At 42.2% G+C, this 18,388-nt stretch overlaps 1 protein-coding gene across 1 annotated transcript in view; it reads right to left on the reverse strand.

The window, feature by feature from the left end:
* LOC138293808 (venom factor-like) overlaps window positions 1-18,388 on the reverse strand; it is a 473,276-nt gene that overhangs the window by 383,020 nt on the left and 71,868 nt on the right. The window contains exons 5-6 of the mRNA XM_069233135.1: window positions 14,001-14,089; window positions 5,445-5,527 (exon numbers count right to left, since the gene is read on the reverse strand). Of these exons, the coding sequence (XP_069089236.1) occupies window positions 5,445-5,527; window positions 14,001-14,089 (172 nt within the window). The remainder of the gene's footprint in view (window positions 1-5,444; window positions 5,528-14,000; window positions 14,090-18,388) is intronic.

The following is an 18,388-nucleotide window of genomic DNA, read 5'->3' on the forward strand; positions in this document are numbered from 1 at the left end:
TAACATGAATCTGATAACCATTTTAAGTTACTATATAAGCTTTTATTACATTGTGCTTGTGTTTTTAATGACTTGACAGTGCCTAAATTTGCCTATACGATTGTGCCGGTTGCAGGCGCCCTTACTAAAGTATGCCACTTAAACTACCAAGAAACTGTACTATTATGTAACATCAACTCAGCACTCTAAAGCTTAAATCATGGGCCTGATAGCTTGCACTTATCTTGGTGATGGTACCACCTGGGAAACTTGAATCTGAAACCATCTCATATTGTTTTAAGAGCCTTAAATATTTGTATTATTTTTAACACTATGAAGCAGATGTTCAGAAACCTTGGCATCTAAATGTTAAGTTATGTATCGGGAACAATGGTGGACTATAGTAGGCCATGGCCTATAGAAGCTATTTTTATTCTAAACTCTATTTTATGCCAGTGTGAAAGTATAATGGAACAAATGCACCTTCTTTGTATAATTTAATGTGTAACTTTTATGACCCATGGTCGAATAAAGTATATATATATAAGAGTCAGTGGCAGGGCATGGGAAGAGAGGGCAAGAGCGAGGTATTCCAGCTTCTGCTTGTGTGTTGAAGGATGCAGTTTGTGCGAAGATGGTTGAGAGAACTCTTGGGAAAGCCACAGATAACAGGAGCCTTGCAGGGCAGCAAGCTTTGGTACAGGCACTGACCTTAAAGCCAGGCTGGCAGGTGCTGTGGAACGAACAAACCATTCTAGTGTCGATGGGAGTGGGAGAGACGTGAATGGCACACTTCAGGAGGCAATGATGAGGTTACCAAAATGCACGTGTCACGGACAAGGAAATTCAAACGGTGCAAGGGAAGGTTGAAGAAAAGCTGGCTGGGGAGGGATAGAAGGTGCTGACAGATAAAAGTAAGGTGGTGGAGGACAATGGGGTGAAAGACAGTGACAAACCAGAGCAGAAAGAGGCAGGGCAATCTAAGGACAAGGATGAGAAGGATGAGAAGGACGAAGAAAAAAGGAAAGCAAGAAGTGTAAGGTTAAAAATTTGCCATACATGGAGATAGTAGAAACGTCTGTGTGGCTTTGTCAGAGACTTTAGGCACTGAGTTACATAGAGTTCAGTAAGCAATCGGGGAGGGTGATTAAGAGAGTGGGGGGGCAGAAAAACTTGGGTAGGGGAGCTTTTCTGGGTGGCCGACAGGTTTTCACGGTTTAAATCTGTTTTACTGTTATTGGGATGGGTGAAGCAGTGTGAGTGGGAGTCAGTTTATAATTGCAGAAGGCAGAAAGTTAAAGGTGTACAGTTTGAGGACGTGAGGTTAGTTCAGGCTGTAGGCTATACATATAGTGTTGGCTAGTCAAGTTGGGGGTATTGTGCAGGGACATTTAGGGGTGGAGGGTAGGCAAAACAGTAGGTGATTCTTGATATACAGTGAGGTCAATAGTTTTGTAAGGCTATTTGCCAAGGAATAGTTACGTGCGATGTGCACCTGCGGCCTTTTTCAGACTACAAGTTAGTGATCTGTGCTGTGTACTCAAACCCAATTAATCCACTGTTCAAAGGAGTGCGAGCCACTAATTCACTTTCCATGGTAACAGTGAAGGTCACTGAAGGTAGAGGTTGACTTTATTGTATCTAGTTATTTCTCAATACCCTATCTGTCACATGTAATGTAAACAGCAGAGACTTCTACACTACCTTCTTTATTTATTTGACGTATTTAATTATGACAGACTTTCTGAGCGCCACGCATTTGTGTGATAATAGTCAGTCCTTGTGGGGATGCAGAAATAATAATGCGGGTTAATCTAACACGAGATGCGCAGCACTTCGCAGGGCTGCATCGCTGTTGTGTTGTGTAGGAGACACATTTGTGTTCCCCTTAGTTTGGGCTCCCTAGGCCACTCCAGAGCAGTCCTTTCCTAATTTCCGCAGCGGAGGCCCCCTTTTTGGGGGGTTACCTAACATTCTCGAAGATTTGTGCACCAGTCCTTAAGTGCCAACAGTAGATATTTAAAGCTGCTGTGTGATCGCACTCTGGAGAATCTCGCTACTGCTACCTCAGTGCTGACAACTATCTGCAGAGATTTACTATTTGTAAACCACTTTATGTTTGTGCTGCTATTACAATCTGATTTTTAAACAATATTTTAATAAAGTAGTCTTTATTTTATCCGGCACCAATTGGACATTGATAATTCTGAATTTTTAGAATGATACTCTGTACTTTAAAACTAACATCAACACCTCTTCCATGTCGGAAGCAAGTTTGTTTTTGCTCTTAGCTTTGGCTCGCTAGGCATCTCAAAATCAGTGCTTTCTTTTGTGTCGGCTATTATGGCCATCTTTATGGGGTTTAGTTCCAAAACTCTAAGGATTGCATTCCGGTATTCATGAGATGAGCCAGTAGTAGGTATTTAATCAGGCTGGTGTATGACCGCGCAGAAGGCGTGCCAAAGGTAAGCCTGTCCCCGCCTGTCCACATCCTGGAACAAACTGCCGCCTGCCATGCCGTCTCACTGCAGGCCGGCATAAGGTGCCCTGTACCTATCTCAGCTCCGTTGCAAATCAGTAAATAGATTTTTCCCCGATCAACTTTAGATGTTTTATTTTTTTATTTTATAATCCTTGATTCATGCATGACTGATAAATTTACAAAAAACATCTGTATCTGGGCAACTGCAAACTCTCTAATAACTGCAAAAAACTTTAAATACTAGAACATAATTTGTACAACAAGCCGACATTAAATTCTGTCCTTTGCAAAGTTAGTTCGGCTTTTGCTCAAAGTCATATATTGGATTTATGGAACAATAATATTGATCTGTGACAAAGGTACTGAAGTCAACGCTAGACCAGTGGTGATCTCTAAGTTCGGCAGGCAATAGTCTTTCACGGTGGCAGATGTAATGGCCTCAGCCACCCTGACGGACAGGATACTGTCCTCCAAGCTTCTAATTTATTCCCACTTATTTTCAAATCTATGATTGTAGTTCATAATTCAGTGTACCAGGAATCTAAGAATACTTTCTTGCATGCATATAATAGAGTCCTGTATTCAGCGAAGTTTCTTTCAGTTTGTGTTCCTGGCTCTCGCATTGCAACTACAGGGCAGCCACAAAGAACTGGTATTCCTCACTGTTTTATATTCACGCCAAACAAACCTCTCTTTTTTAGGAAACATCTGAAGTATATATATTTCAAAACCCTGTTCAGTGAACATGTATGCAGCACGTTCTAGAAATTGTAGCACCATCATGCTTTGGTGAACTCTCTGCATTATAAATATCCCAACTTTCACAGATCATGCTAAGGGTATACAGGCTATGATGAGGGGCAACTTACCCAGTTTCCACTGATACCTCTATGTTCAACCCATGCCTCCATTCTGTCACACAAAAAAGCAGATGCTGCAGCTGTACCAAACTCAACCTCCGTCTTTACCTCTCTTCCTACCAGCAAACTTGATGTAAGTGGACATCTGAAAATGACGATGTTAAGAGGAAGGAAGAAGGAGACGTGCTTGAGCAGTCTTTCCAGAGGTAGGACAATTTCATGTCGCCAGTAGGTAGTTAAAGTTAGGCCTATGATTCCATAGAAAAAACACTTTTTTGACTTGCCTATATCGTTGGCACCGTTTAACGAATCTTGACAAAATTTTCCAACAAAAAGTTACCCGCTGACTCTCAGGAAGTTTTGGGGTGAGATGTCAAGAGTGGGCTGAGAAAAAGGGGCCTCAAAAACCTCGCGTTTTCCATAGGACCTGTCAACACGTCTACAGTCTGAAACACTGACAGAAAGCTTGCTACAGGCAGAAAGCTAGCTACTGGTACGCAGATTGGGCTTTTTGTTATTTTTGGTAAATCTGTTCAGCAGTTTAGGAGATATTTAAGGGCAAATAAATGTGTATATCTCTGGCATTGAATATTTTGAGAAATTAAAAAAATTTCACAAATACGCGTGCAAAAAGAAGAGTTGCCATTGGCTGACCGCTACCTGACTAGAAACATGCAACTGCCATTTTATTTCATGGGATATGGTCCCTGGGGCTGAAACTTCAAATTGAAAGTGGCATAAGTGGTCAGGGTGAAGGTACTCTGACCGCAAGGGTGTGATATAGGTGTGATTTAGGGGCAAATTATAGGTTCAATATAATTTTACATCATGGTGCACGATATTCGTGAAAATTCGTGAATTTTCCTGAATTTCTGTGAATTATTCAAAAAAATTGAAAGAAAAAACACAGACTCATTCATACACTAATTCTTTCACTCATACATGCACTCAGAGGCTCAGATGCACACTCACACACCCACTCAGACACTCATGAACCCATTCAGACCCACTCATGGACTCACACCCACTTTCAGACCCACTCAGGCACTCACGCATCCACTCACACATCCACTGACAGATACAGGTGCTGTGGCCAATCTGCGCTGCGCACAGCCAAAAGCTATGCTTGGCGTGGGGATGGTTAGTGATAAGGGCTTGGCTGTAAGGCCTGGCTGCAAGGCAAGGCCTTGGACTAACCCTTGCCACGCATGGCTTTTGGCTGTGCGTACTGGGGATTGGAATTACATATAGTATTTAAAATTACTTTACGTTAAAAAAAAAACATTGACATTCACTGAAAAAAACACAGGTTACAAGGATGTTATAGTTAGGTTCTGAATTTACTCGTACAAAACCATAGAAATTCAGCAGCTGTAGTTAGAGTTCTTTCAAGTAACTATAACTCGCGCCCTAAGGTAACTATAACTCGCACCCTTGACATGCACAGTTTTCTTATCAATAATGTTATTGCAAATGTTGCAGTGATATCAAAGATGCCATACAAGATCTCATCAATGGCATAATATGTGGAATAATTAGCTGTGCATGGCAAAGGCGCAAGTTATAGTTACCTTAGGGTACGAGTTACAGTTACTTGTATAACAGCACCTTCATATTACCGTACATGCTTAGTTCCCCACCCTCAATTTTCTCATGATCCATTACAAATTGATAACATAAACCAGCTTGTGAGCATGTGTCTCCACGGTATCACAGTAAGTAGATTTTCATCAAGGTATTAGGACATATCCAAGTATATTTAAATACATGCATTGCCAGAGTGGTCATTATGTAAGCAACCATGTATCAAGAGAAACACAATAAACAGAAAAACAGATAGTCAGACAGCGTGTGTCCAATTTGTACCTAAATCAATGCAAGTAATTTAGCAACATTATTTATGGTATTGTGACAATGTGGTAAAGATGCCTTTCAGCAAATATTTGGGGCAGTTTGGTTAACCCAGTAAAAACAGCAACTGAAAAATTGATATGTGGAGTTCTGTGATTTGAATGACATACTGTATATCTGGACAGCGTGCAACAACTAATGCTATAAACACCCTAAAGCTGATGGTTACTAGTCTTTCACATTTACAGCAGAAATAAACAAAATTTATTTACCGTATTCTTTAACTTCAAACTCTGTGCTATAGGTCTCCTGAGGTGCATTCTCATACTTTGCAACAATCTTCCAAAATCCCAGACTATAAAAGACATGGAAAGGTTAGTCTAAAGTTAAAGAAAACAGCTGTGACAGAGAGTTTGGCTTCTTACTTTATTTTTTTTGTTATTCAAACAATTCAACAATGCAAATTGCGGTCTGCTTGTTATGTTATCTGATCTTTATAGCCCACTAATCACCTGCGAGGGTATCCAGGAGCATGTGTTAGGTATTTGAGGCCCACTCGAAGAGCCAGGTCTTCAGCTTCTTGTGGTATTCAAGAAAGGAGGAGGAAGGGGTTCGATGTGTTGAGGTATCTCATTTCAGGCTTTAGAAGCTATGCATGAGTAGGTGTGACCCCTTGATTTACTTTTGTGATTGCTTGGGGTATGTGCTAGTGTGAGTTTGATGCAGTAGAGCTGAGGTGTCTGGAAGGTTGGTGGCAATTAATGCCACTGTTCTGGTAGGTGGGTCTGTTTTGTGGAGTGCTTTGTAGATGTGGGTATGCTGTGGGGGTTCTTCTGTGTTGGTGGATGTTAATTATGAAACTGACTATGGCGTGGTCGGTCCAGGTGACAGACCTGGGTGTGTTGATCATGATGTTGTTGAAGGATGTGAAGATGGGTTCCAGGATGTGCCCGGAAGCGTGGGCGGCATCTGTGATGTGCTGGTCTAGTCCTAGGAGGCTGCCTGGGAGAGCGGCTCAGTTGGGGTCGATCCGGTCTTCTAGATGGAAACTGAAGGTCTTAGGAGGATGATTGCGCTGGATTGAGGACTAGTGGGGCAATGAAGTCCATGATGTTTGCTTGTGAAATTGTCTCAAAACATTGCTTCAAAACACTTACATCAATACCAAGACAAAACTTGCCAACAATAAAATATATATGATGCAAATAGAAAAACAATAGAAAAAAAGCAAATATTTCACAAATATTTTAAACACGTTCAGCTAATAAAAACCTAAAACTCAATTAAAGTAAATGAAGTACAAATATCCGCCATCCTATATATTCCCAGGGAATATCAAAATCTCCCTATGTTTTAAAAGTGAAAAATTATTTCAGTATGGTTTTAAAAAGACAGGGAACAAAAGTCTGATTATTGCTGGAGCAATAGAGTCTTGCATGTTCCTGAAATGTAGTAATGTGTGCAAAGTGGTTGAGTTCTGGAACCTTAATACGTTCCTGCATTGGGCATATACATATGAAATTAATCTGATGAGATAATGACAGGCAGCATAACTGCTGGCATTTTTATGCTGTCTGATCATTTTCTCTGACACAAAATAAGCCAGGTGAGTCTGTATTGGAATGTCTGTAAGTTTTACAATAATTTACTTGAAATATTTCCTTAAGGTCGGCCTTTGATATAGTTCCTGGCAGCTCTAGCCAAAATGAGCATTGAACCCAATTTGTTGGATGTTCTCAAAAAACTTCACAATAATACTACTGCTCAAGTTCCTGATTGACTCAAGATGGGGATGAGTGGAAATTTGACAGAACGTATCCTGGTGCAGCAAGGAGTGCAGCAATGAGTGCGGCAAGGGTGCGTCCTCATGCCAACACTCTTCTTATATATAAAGGACGTTATTAAAACGCTGAGTGAGTAGATTCATGATTAACAAGGCTATCTGTCTCCTTCATTCACACCTTGCTCTTCGCCGACGACACTCTCTTGTCACAAAAGCCAAGTGGATTTTTAAACCTCCTAAACAAATTTGCTGAGTTCTGTGATATACGTAGTCTAGAGGGCAACAGCTCTAAAACTAAAATCATGATTCTTAATCCACACATAGCTCGTACAGTGAATTTTATCATGAACAGTGAACCCTTACAGCTAGTAGATAGATTTGACTATTTAGGGATTAGAATCGATAAATGTAGAACCTGGAACTCCAATACTGAAAAAACTGAACTGGTGTTGGTACATTCTGCCTCTGCAATTAGTAAGAGAGTCAAGGCAACCCCCTCTAAAATCTATCTCCCCTGCAGTGGACATACATAGGGAAAGGCCCAGGCTGCTGCTCTCTACAGGGCAGAAGTTTGGGGGGCTTCCAAAGTCAGAGGCTTGACCACTAAAGAAAATAATTGTATACGATCTCTCTTTTCTTTGCCACAAAGCATCCCTATTACAAAACTATTCTGTGATATAGGGCTTAAAAAGGTGGGTGATCTGGCAATGCTAAGACCCCTTTTATATTGGGTCAGGTTGTGGCCTACTAACGAGCTACACCACTATATATTGGTTGTGAAAGAAATTTTGAGTTTGAGTAAAGTACACCTAATTCCCAGGTTTAAGTTTGTAAAGCATCATCTTACCGACCTAGGTCTGGGAGATTATTGCATAGAGTTAAAACAGTATTCTGGGAGAGGAACGTCATTGAATATCATTGCAAGGCCAAGTCAGGGAGTAGGGTGGAGGACGCTTTAGCCCACAAGCCATCCCCGGTGAAAGAATCTTACTTAGATTAAATTCAACCCCCCATAGCCTGTATACTTTTCGTTAAATTTAGAATGGGAACCTTAGTAGTTAACAAATTCGTGTGTAAATGGATATCCCATCCACTAATGACGGTAGAATGCCAGTTTTGCAACTACACTAATGAGGACATTGAATATATCTTATTTTTTTGCCCTAAGTACTAAAAAGTGTGGAAACTTGACTTAAATGCCTAAGTAATAACATAGGAGTGAGAGATTATTGGAGGCCTATAGGATGTTATGCACATATTTAGGACAAGTTACTGTCTTTGGAGTTAGTCGGTATCTCCATGCTGTATGGTTACTTAGGAAAAAGGGCTGAATTATGTTTTACATGTAACTGCTACTTGCACCTTCCCAGTCATTCTAATATGATGATAGTCATTGTCCCAAAAGTGTGTACATTCCTGAAAGCCTTGATGAACGCAATTTATAATTGATTTGGTGTTTTGTTATGCCTCTAGAGCAGCTCTTTCAATGTTTTATATATGTAGGCACCTTACTGTACTGCTATTTGCAATTTTTATATTGGTATTCTTATTTTATGTGATTATTTTATGTGTTTTATTGACTATTTGAACCTACTTGAAATGTTTAGGTAGGCAACCATTCTGTATGGTATTCGGGATAAAACAACAGCCTTTGCCAGGAGTTTCCTTTGCTCATGTTCCAAAAAGGGACAGATCTTCAAAATGGTGTAAAGATGAAAATTCTTTGATTTTACCACAGCCTTAACCTAATATGCAAAGGTTTACTCTAACGGTCAGATACATTTACAGAAAATGAAACAGTAGCTCTCATTCATGCACTCTTCAATAATATTCACACACTTTAGAATATTACTATGTTTGGCAATCAGGAAAACTTTTAATAAAGACAAATCTCATTTCCTCCAAAAGTGTAGATTTCAAAATGGTTATTTAAGACAAAAATAATTTTCATTTTTCTAGGAAATCGAATTGGAATTCACTGTTTCAATAAACAGCAGCAATGATTGTTTTTCTAAAAAATGCAAGAATACAGAATACAGGTTAATATGGTCTAGTGAAGTGAATGCCCAAGTAAAAGAGATGGCCGAAACTCTAGTAAAAGAAACCCTAGCAAATAGATATGGCAATAAAGTTAAAAAGTGGGAGGTCTTCCTATATAGTATAAGAGAAAAGGGAATTGCAAAGAAGCCCCATAAGGGCCCGCGGGGAAGACTAGTTGAGGAGACGCGGGGAAGAATAAAATTAGCCATTCTTGTTCAGAAGTTAAGGAAAGAAAGGAACAAACTGCAAAGGTACATTAGGAAAGACCCACAAAATAAAGATTTACAGCATATCTTCTGTAAAGTAAATAAACGTTTGCAAAGACAGGTCTGGGAAGAAAAAATGGAAAGAAATGAGGAGTTCTGGGCAAAGATGCTATTTCTGGCAAAACAAATAAATGCAAGGCAGTTCTGGAAAACTGTAAACAGAATAAATCGGCCTCAAAGACCAGTAGTAAATTCCATTATAGCCGAACAGACATGATTCCAATTTTTAAATGAAATATTTAAACCATCAGTAATAGGGCCAAGAGAGGAAAAGCCTAAAAGTGAAGACACCAGGAAGGGGGGCATAGAAACCAACGACAGCATTATAGATAGCTTCCAGGAGAATCAAATAAGTAAAATCGTATTAAAATCCAGAAAGGACGGTGCTCCAGGACCAAATGGCCTTCCTCAAGCCTTGTATCTGTCAAATACAGATTTATGGATACCAGTATTAACCACAGTTTATAACTGTGTGCCACAACAGCAGATAGTACCAGATTCATGGTGGGGTTCTATAATAAACCCTGTTTATAAGAAAGGTAACAGAGATGCACCAGAAAGTTACCAATTAATTACATTACAAGATATAGAAGCAAAGTATTTTTCTAGCCTACTTCTAAGTGAATTAAGAGAATGGACAATGGATTGAAAGATTGTCCCACTAAATCAAGGTGGATTCACACAAGGAGTAGGAACAGAAACAAATATATTAGCATTATCTTTGTTCATGGATAAACAAATTGATTTTAAATCAGCCTTTGACTCAGGTAAATTGAAATTTACTATGGAGGAAGCTCACAGTATTGGGCATCCCATCCGGTCTTCTTAAAGCAATACAGCTCCTGTACACTGATACTTGGTGAGGATACGGCTAGGGGACGGGTCTGTCTTGTCAAGAAAAATAGATACCTTTCAAGGACTAAAACCATGCTGTGTCCTGGTACCCTATCTCTTTAATTTGTTTTAGCAGACCTATCACAAGAACTAAAAACAGTAAACTCACGTGCACCAAGATTAGGGCAGATAACTATATCAAATCTGCTATACGCAGATGATGTGGCTCTGATAAGCCAAACGCAGGTCAGGCTTCAAAGACTACTGGGAGGGCTAGCAAACTACTCAAAACAAAATGGTCTGATGGTAAACTTAGAAAAGATCAAGGTAATGGAACGTAGTCGTAGGATAAATAAAAAATATAGCTGGTTTATGAACGGAGAACACCCTGTGTTTTATCCAATGCACCGTGGTGGTAGCAGCTCATTAATCGAAATAGAAATATTTATCCTATGCTTAGATGACTAGCTTCTGAAAGTGAGCTCTCACGCAAACTTGCTGCATGTTTTTTTTATATGAGCTGTGTGTGACACTACAGCGGCGGCTCCTTCTCTAAGGTCGAGGTGCGTTGCCCCAATGCTTTGAGCAGTGCAGAAAAATTAAAAATAAAATGATAATAACACAATGTTATTATTATAATTTTATTTTTCATCCGGAGCCAGGTTAGGGCAGGGCAGGGCTGGGTGTGTCACAGGGAGGAGGGGTATGTGCACCATAAGTGTGCCCATGCTAGGCTGGCCAAATAGACATGAGCACTTAGCAATTCCCCACCGCCTGTATTGCACAGCCTGGAGGAGAACGTGCACAGCTCCCACTACCTGTCTGAGCGCCGAACCAGGCCGCTCAGACCAATCACAACACTGCTGTCATGCTGGTGACAGCAACATCGTGATTGGCTTAGGGGGAGTCTGGGAGCTTGTGTGCTGCCAGCAGTCAGGAAGAGGATGAGGACAGAGGAGAGACGGAACCTATCTCCCTACGGAATAGGTAAGTGCTCTTTTTTAAAACTTTTATTATTTTTTTAATCCCCCTGCTACGCCTGTTCAGTATCAACGGACACTGTGACGTTATCCAGAATCTGGGACTCCAGATGAACAGTAGAATATGTGCCTGGTAACCAGTGCAGAGGGTTCAGTTTTTGTGTGGCGTGCTGGACACCTGGATCACAGAACTTTGTCCTTTATAAGGGGTTATCTTTTAGCCACCAGAAATGTCTTTTCTTTCAAACTAATTAATACTCACCAGCAGGCAGGATAGGCCTTGTCTTGTTTCCGGTCAGTGTCTTCCTGATGCCTAGACATCAGACATCTAGAGGAATGCCTAGAAGATCAGCAGTGCCAAACATCCTGAAGCCTGGAGAAAAGGCTGAATGCAACAACCACATATATGGAAATTCTCTCCTGGTGGCACCAGAAAAGGAATTTATATTGAAGGGAGTGAGTACCTTTCGTCCCTCCAGTCAGTCATTATAAATGCTTCCTTGATGGGTTGGGGCATAAACATGGGCTATGATTCTAACAGTTCAGATATCTTATGCCCAATTCTAATGAACTGTTGCCCTTTTCATGTTCCTGATGTCGATCGCTGAAGATCTGCTGTTCCTGTGCTCTGCTGACGAAGACTCTGCTAACTGCTGTCTCTTTTAGGAGAGGTATAATCAATGTGCATTTGTTTTTCTTTGCAGGTTTTTCCTTAGAAATCCAACCTCATTTTTACTAGCGCCATAGTTTAGATGTTTTCCAAATTATTTTTTGTCTTATTTTAGTTTTGCATGTGCCAAAGCCCAGCCCCCACACATGCATTTCGAATTAGAAGTAGAAGCAAGGATGTCCTACCCAGTAATTAAATTGAATGTTTATTATTTGATTATGATTATGATTTATTCAACTGCACAATTAATGAAATATGTGCTATTTCTCAATTAATTCTGTTGTTATTTTGTATAATTGTTTTAGAGTGTTTAATGGTGATTGCTCTTGTCAGACTAAGATTCTTCAAACATTTTGGACAACCTGTGTTGTTTCTATATTGCTATCATCTGGTTTTGTGTATTTACATGACTTCAACATTGTTAATATAAGGGCAAATAAATGTACTAAACTGGTGTAGTGATTCATGGCTACATAGGTCATGGTGTGTGTAAATTACTGGCTCATTGCATATTGTTGTTGTTCACTGCTATTGGTTCTTATTATTTGATTTGATGATCGTATTACTCTTGTCTGAGTCAAAAGATTTGAGTCGACCTCTGAGTGTAGTAGATGTCACTGTCCTATCACATGTCACCTAAGCCTAGTTTAGGAGATCACACATCCACAACCCTGGTGACAACTTTAGAAGAAATCTCAATCAGGGCAGACATAGGAGTTTGTGTATCATTCAGGATTATGAGTTGCATAGTTAAACCGAGCTTTTGAGTTTTTTCTCCAGGCACATTTCACCAGTGAAAACCTAGTGAAATATATTCACAGAAAAATGACTTACACATGGCATAAAACTGCAGTACTTTCCAGCATTAATTCCAGACCCTGCAGATAAAAACCTGAATATCATACTTGGAAATTGCCATCCTCTGTGCTTTTGGTAATTCAGGATGTGGTTTTCCTACTGAGCCAGTGAAAATGGCCAAAATGTTCTGACGTTCTGCACAGAGGAAACTTGTTTATATTTAGGATGATTAAATGAAGAAATCCATTATGGCAAAATAAGGTTACATGTAAGTACCTTTTCAGTTTGTACTTGGGTGGCTAGAATTGGTATTTCCATTTGATGTTTTAGGGTCTTATTCAGAGCTCAGTGGGTCGGTTATTCCATAACAAATGTGACGGATATCCTGTCTGCACTATTGCACAGGCTATTAGATATAATGGAGTTATAATAGGGCAGACAGGATATCAGTCACTTTTGTGATGGAGTAACCCGTCCACTGAACTCTAGATCAGTCCCTTAGTCAATTTAGCACTCTTTCCAAACATAAATGTGCCAGTGCTTGCGGGTGGAGGGCACCGGTAGTCATTTACGGGGACAGACTCTTACTTTTCATCAGCAAACCTACCCAGAACAAGAGAGAGAAAGGCTGAAAAGAAAGGAGAAAGAAAATTCAAGGGACACAGTGACAAAGGGAGGAAGTAGGAATGATTAGGGCCAGACTGGGAACCAAAAGCATCCCTGGCAACTTCGTCGGACAAGTCCCCCCCATAGCCCTCCTGTGGGAGAAGGGGTGCAAGCGTGAAGCACTGCTGCATTTGTTACTGGGAGCCGAAATTGCATCACTGCTGCAAACTGGCCCCCAGTAACAAAACTGTCCCCCACTGATGCAAAACCAGTCCCCACCCTTCCAGCCTCTTGGGAAAACATTTGATGCGTACTACAGCCAGTCCGTCCCATGAAGAAGAACCTGAAAGAGTGAGATAGAGAGCTATGAAGTGCAGGAGAGTGGAATTTAAGCGGTATGAGTTTGAATCAAGACTAGACAGCCTTGATATGCAGCAAACCCGGCCTTTTGAGGCTGGCTCTTAAGAAAAGCTTTGGGATCCACACTTATATTTTTTACAGATTTACCAATGACAGCCCTCACCCAATCTCTGTCAGGGTGCACATCGGTCAAACTAAGAGGTGAAGGAGTTGCATGCTGAAAGGTGCACTGCGGATTGTCGGCCTTCAGATTTCTAACGGAAAGTCTTTCTTAGAGGGCTGTCTCAATTCTGCCAGTGACACCATGATTTTTCCTTCGCTTGTGAAAGAGGAAGACCTAGGACTAAAAATAATAATCAAGGTAATGTTTACGGCTGTGAAATGTGCAGCCAATAATACTCCAGTCCCTATTATGCAGAAAACATACATTTCAGCTTAATGAGTTGTTTTGGTCAACCTTTAATTTTTTTGTTTTGTATATTTTCACTTACTTCACAATGTCAGGTATCACATAGTTCTTAGACAATATCCCACTTCGGTCAGAAAATAGATGTTTCTCCACCACTATGCCATCAGGGTTCTGAAAGGGAATCATACAATGTCAAGGTAATAATGTTCCATGGGTATTTAAAATGCCGACATATTTCACTGTAGTTTATTGTGAACCTATGATAATTCTTCCATCATCCCAGTAACAGCTGTTCTCCAGGCATCACCCTCTACTTATCATCCAGTTGTTACCATGCATTGTATTCACAAATAGCGTTTTGCCATACCCTTCCTTCTATTCTGCCAAAGGTCATTTCAATGCCATACAACAGCTCGGAGATACTTTCCTGAGCTCTCCTTTGTTTTGCTGCTCAACTCATGCTGAGAAAAACCTTCACATCAGAGTTTGGAGCTCTGACGTGATTTGATGTAGGCAGATCAATTTATCTTTCTAGGATTTATTTGTTCCGGAGTTATGTGGGTTAACAGTGGACTGAAATCAAATTCTGAGCTCTCCAATGGGGAAAAATTCGATTAAAAAACGATTGCAATTCTCTTATGATCTTACTAAGGAAAGACGCAAATCTGTTTACTTCAGGACAAGATCCCTTACCAAAAATGCCAGACTTCTAAAGTGACACTTAACTTTGCAAACTGGTGTGGCAAGATGACTTATTCACTTTTTCTTGTACAGATACAGAGATTGAGCAAGTTGTTCTTCATAAGCTGTTGTTGGATGATTGGCTTTTGCTGATGCTGTTATCCCTTCCAGGCCCCAATGCCTAGTTATGGAATTGTTAAACCATGGAAATGTGAACAAGATGGAAGTGGACCAAGAAAACATGTCTTAACAGAGTACGTCCTTGTTCTCCATCATTGGATCTTCATCGCCACATTAACACTAATAGCATCATTTATAAAGCTTTTTTTATTATATTTGTACATTGTTGTCAGGGTTCATAGGTAACTCATGTTTAATTCATAAGCATGAGAGTCCTACTAACAGAGGAGTGTTTGATAATTGAACTCTTGAAATTCTCTGCACGTGGTCAGTTCATTTTAATTTTAATAAAAGCAATTACAGTTATTCCTGACTTGCCAATCACAAGGGCAAGAGAGAATCATCTGCTAAATCTCTCGCCTTAGGGCTGTGCAAGCGCAGAAAGCCTGTGTTCTGATGTAACAGAGCTCTCAAGGAATCTGTGGTGTGGAGCTGCATAGTTTGATGGTGAGGGAGTATCCAGAACTCAAAGTGGTGTTTGAGACGCCGGAGCAGCTGAGCGAAGATGTTGGCAACCAAGCAGATCGCCTCAGGTGCCTGTGAGAAGAGGGTGATGGGCTTTGTAAGTGGAGGCCCTTTGGTGGTGGATGGGAAGAAGGCCTGGCAGTGTGAGCATGTATCTCCTTACCCACTACCTGTATTGGACCTAATGAATTAACAACCCAATGCGGCCCGGTGGAAAGACTGACCCATGAGGGCCTGAGGTGTCGTGAGCCTTGAGCGAAGAAAAATATGCGGGGGCATCATAAGGTGGCCTGGGTGAACCCTGCACACCATCTGCAGTACCAGGCCCTGTGGTGCACGCCTATGCTCCTCGGTCGGTAGGCTGGCATATCACCAAAAAATGAGGACACAAAGAGTACATGGTGCATTTTTAATTCTGTGAGACCAGGGGCGGCTCCTCCTCTAGGGCGGAAGAACATCAACCGCGCCCCCCCCCCCCCGCCAACAGCCTCAGCTTCCAAATTTCTATTGTAAAAACATAATAAACTCAGTTTATTATATTTTTCTATAAATGTGGGTGGGTCACAGGTTTGACAGAGGTGGAGGGAGAGTGCACAGCCGGCCAAACACACATGCACACTGTGCTCTCTCCATCCCTGCACTGTGTTGCCAGGCTGGAGAGAACATGCACAGGCTCCCAGCCAATCCTAACTCTGCTTTGGGCAGTGTCAGGATTGGCCACAAGGCAGGCTGGGAGCCTGTGCTCGCAGCAACAGAGCAGAGCAGAGCAGATGGAGCAGTGCGGGAAAAAGGTACATTTTATTTTTATTATTGTTGTTTTTTTTGGGTCCCCCCACCCTCCCTGCCATGCACTGAGCCGCCCCACCCCTTTTCCCTCCAGTGAGCCACACTTGTGTGAGACACTATGCGGTCTATTACTGCCTGAGATGACCTGTACTGCTATAGCCTCCCAATGACATGGTAAGGTCTCAGATGTCCCTATAAACTGAAAGGGTCTGCATGTGCCCCTACTTAGGTGGGTGTTGGGCAGGACCATGTGAAAGGCATCCAAGATGCCTTTGGCTGTATCTCTGATGTCTTTCACTAACCAGCTGCCCCTGATAACACCTCAAAGATGGGATCAGCTGTAGACTATTCTAATGGCTTCTGCTATCTGCACATACATGGTGAATCTGGAAATGTCATCCAGATTCCTTCTACAATAGGCTGCAGGAGTGAGTGCTTGAACACTTTACCTACCATAAGGTAGGGCAGACAATAAGGCAAGTAACTGCTGAAGAAACGTGCCCATTTCTGACATGGTCACCCCCACATTTTGCCTGGTATCTGATACAGATTTGACTAAAAGTGCACTGGGTTCCTGTTAACCAGGTCCCCAATTGACCATACCTTAGACACCCTTGTAAGTCCCTAGTAAATTGTATCCTTGGTACCTAGGGCTTGGGTAACAAAGAGGTTCCAAAGGGCTGCAGCATGTAGTGTGCCACCTTTAGGGACCCCTCACCTAGCACACGCACACTGCCACTACAGGCTGCATGTCTTGGTGCAGCTTAAAGTGAAAACCAGCCTGTGTGCCATGTCTCCTCACACTGCATGCAATATATGTAAGTCATCCTTTCATCAGGCCTTACAGCCAAAGGCAGGGTACATTATATTACCTGTGGGGACATTTCTGCAAGAGCAGATAAGCCTCTGCTATGCCTTTATCGATTCTCTGACATAGTGAGGGAACAGAGAAGCCATTTCAAGTACATGTGCTGGACACTGCTCAGTATGAGTTCCCTTGCTACATGATGGCTTCACTGAAAATAGAGATGTTTGGTATCAAATATCTCATATTAATAAACCCTCACTGATACCAGTGATCGATTTATTTATACATGCTCCCAGAGGGCACCTTCGAGTTGCCCCCTAAACAAACTCCCACTACACATGTGCTAACTGACTAGTTCTAACTAGCCTGCCACCACCAGTCACAGTTCTGACAGACAAGGGTGAAGGCCTTTGCTATCGGGCGGACAAAAACAAAGCCTGCTCTGCCAGAGGTGTTGTAACACACCACCCAACAGGATGACCTGCAAATCTGCATTCAAAGGCCGGGGGCTTTAAAGAAACCCACCGCCCTTGATATGTAGATCTGGCTTCCTCAAAGGAAAGAATGCTGACCCCCTTGCCCTAGGGCCCATTTGGCACCTGGACAGGCGGGAAAATTAGTAGTCAGGTAGGCGTGCCCACCTCTCAGGTCAGACCCACCCCTAAGGTGAGCGGCCTGAGTTGGACATAATTTTTGAAACTCTTCCATCTTGGTGATGGCAGAACAATGAACTCTGGGATGGGGTTATGCCCACTTTCCACAGGAAGTGGTTATAGAGGGGATGTAGTGACCACAGGGGTAAGTAGCCAATTGGCAACTACCCTACACTCCCTGAAACACCTCTACATTCAGTATTTAGGGGAGTCCCTGGCACCAGGAAATCAGATCCTGCTGACCTGAAGATGATGGACACTCCAGAGACACAAAAGGTAGGAACTGGAGACCAGTGATAGGCTCGGCTCCAGTCTGCCTGCTGACTTCCCTGCACATTTGCACTGCACTGAAAAGGACTCCGGACTGCCAAAACCCAATACCAGACGTCACCACTGCACCCATGCCCTCTAGCCCGAGATGAAGTGGTCCACCTATGCCAGCATGGTCCCCAGCCTCTCCAAAGACCCCCATTACGAATATGGCGGTTGCATGACCACCAGACTCGCAGTGGCGGTCCCGCCGTCAACAGGCTGGAAGTGGGACCTCTACATTATGGCTGCAGCAGAGCTGCCACAGTTGGACCACTGACACCACCAGGCTGCCAACAGCTGGCAGCCTGGCGGTCCCGGTGGTTGTCATACGCCAGGGTGGCACTGCTTGCAGCACCGTCCTGGGGATTACGAGTCTCCATACCACCAGCCTTTCCATGGCAGTTTACACTGCCATGAAAAGTCTGGCAGAATAGGGGCGTCGGAGGGGCCCTGGGGGCCCCAGCACTGCCCATGCACTTTCCATGGGCAGTGCTGATGCTCCTAAGCAAAGCCCTGTTGCGTATTCCACTGCCCTAATTACGGGCAGTGGAATGCGTGATGGGTGCTGCTACACCTGCCACACCA

This window comes from Pleurodeles waltl, chromosome 4_2, assembly GCF_031143425.1.
Source record: "Pleurodeles waltl isolate 20211129_DDA chromosome 4_2, aPleWal1.hap1.20221129, whole genome shotgun sequence".
Classification (NCBI taxonomy): domain Eukaryota; kingdom Metazoa; phylum Chordata; class Amphibia; order Caudata; family Salamandridae; genus Pleurodeles; species Pleurodeles waltl.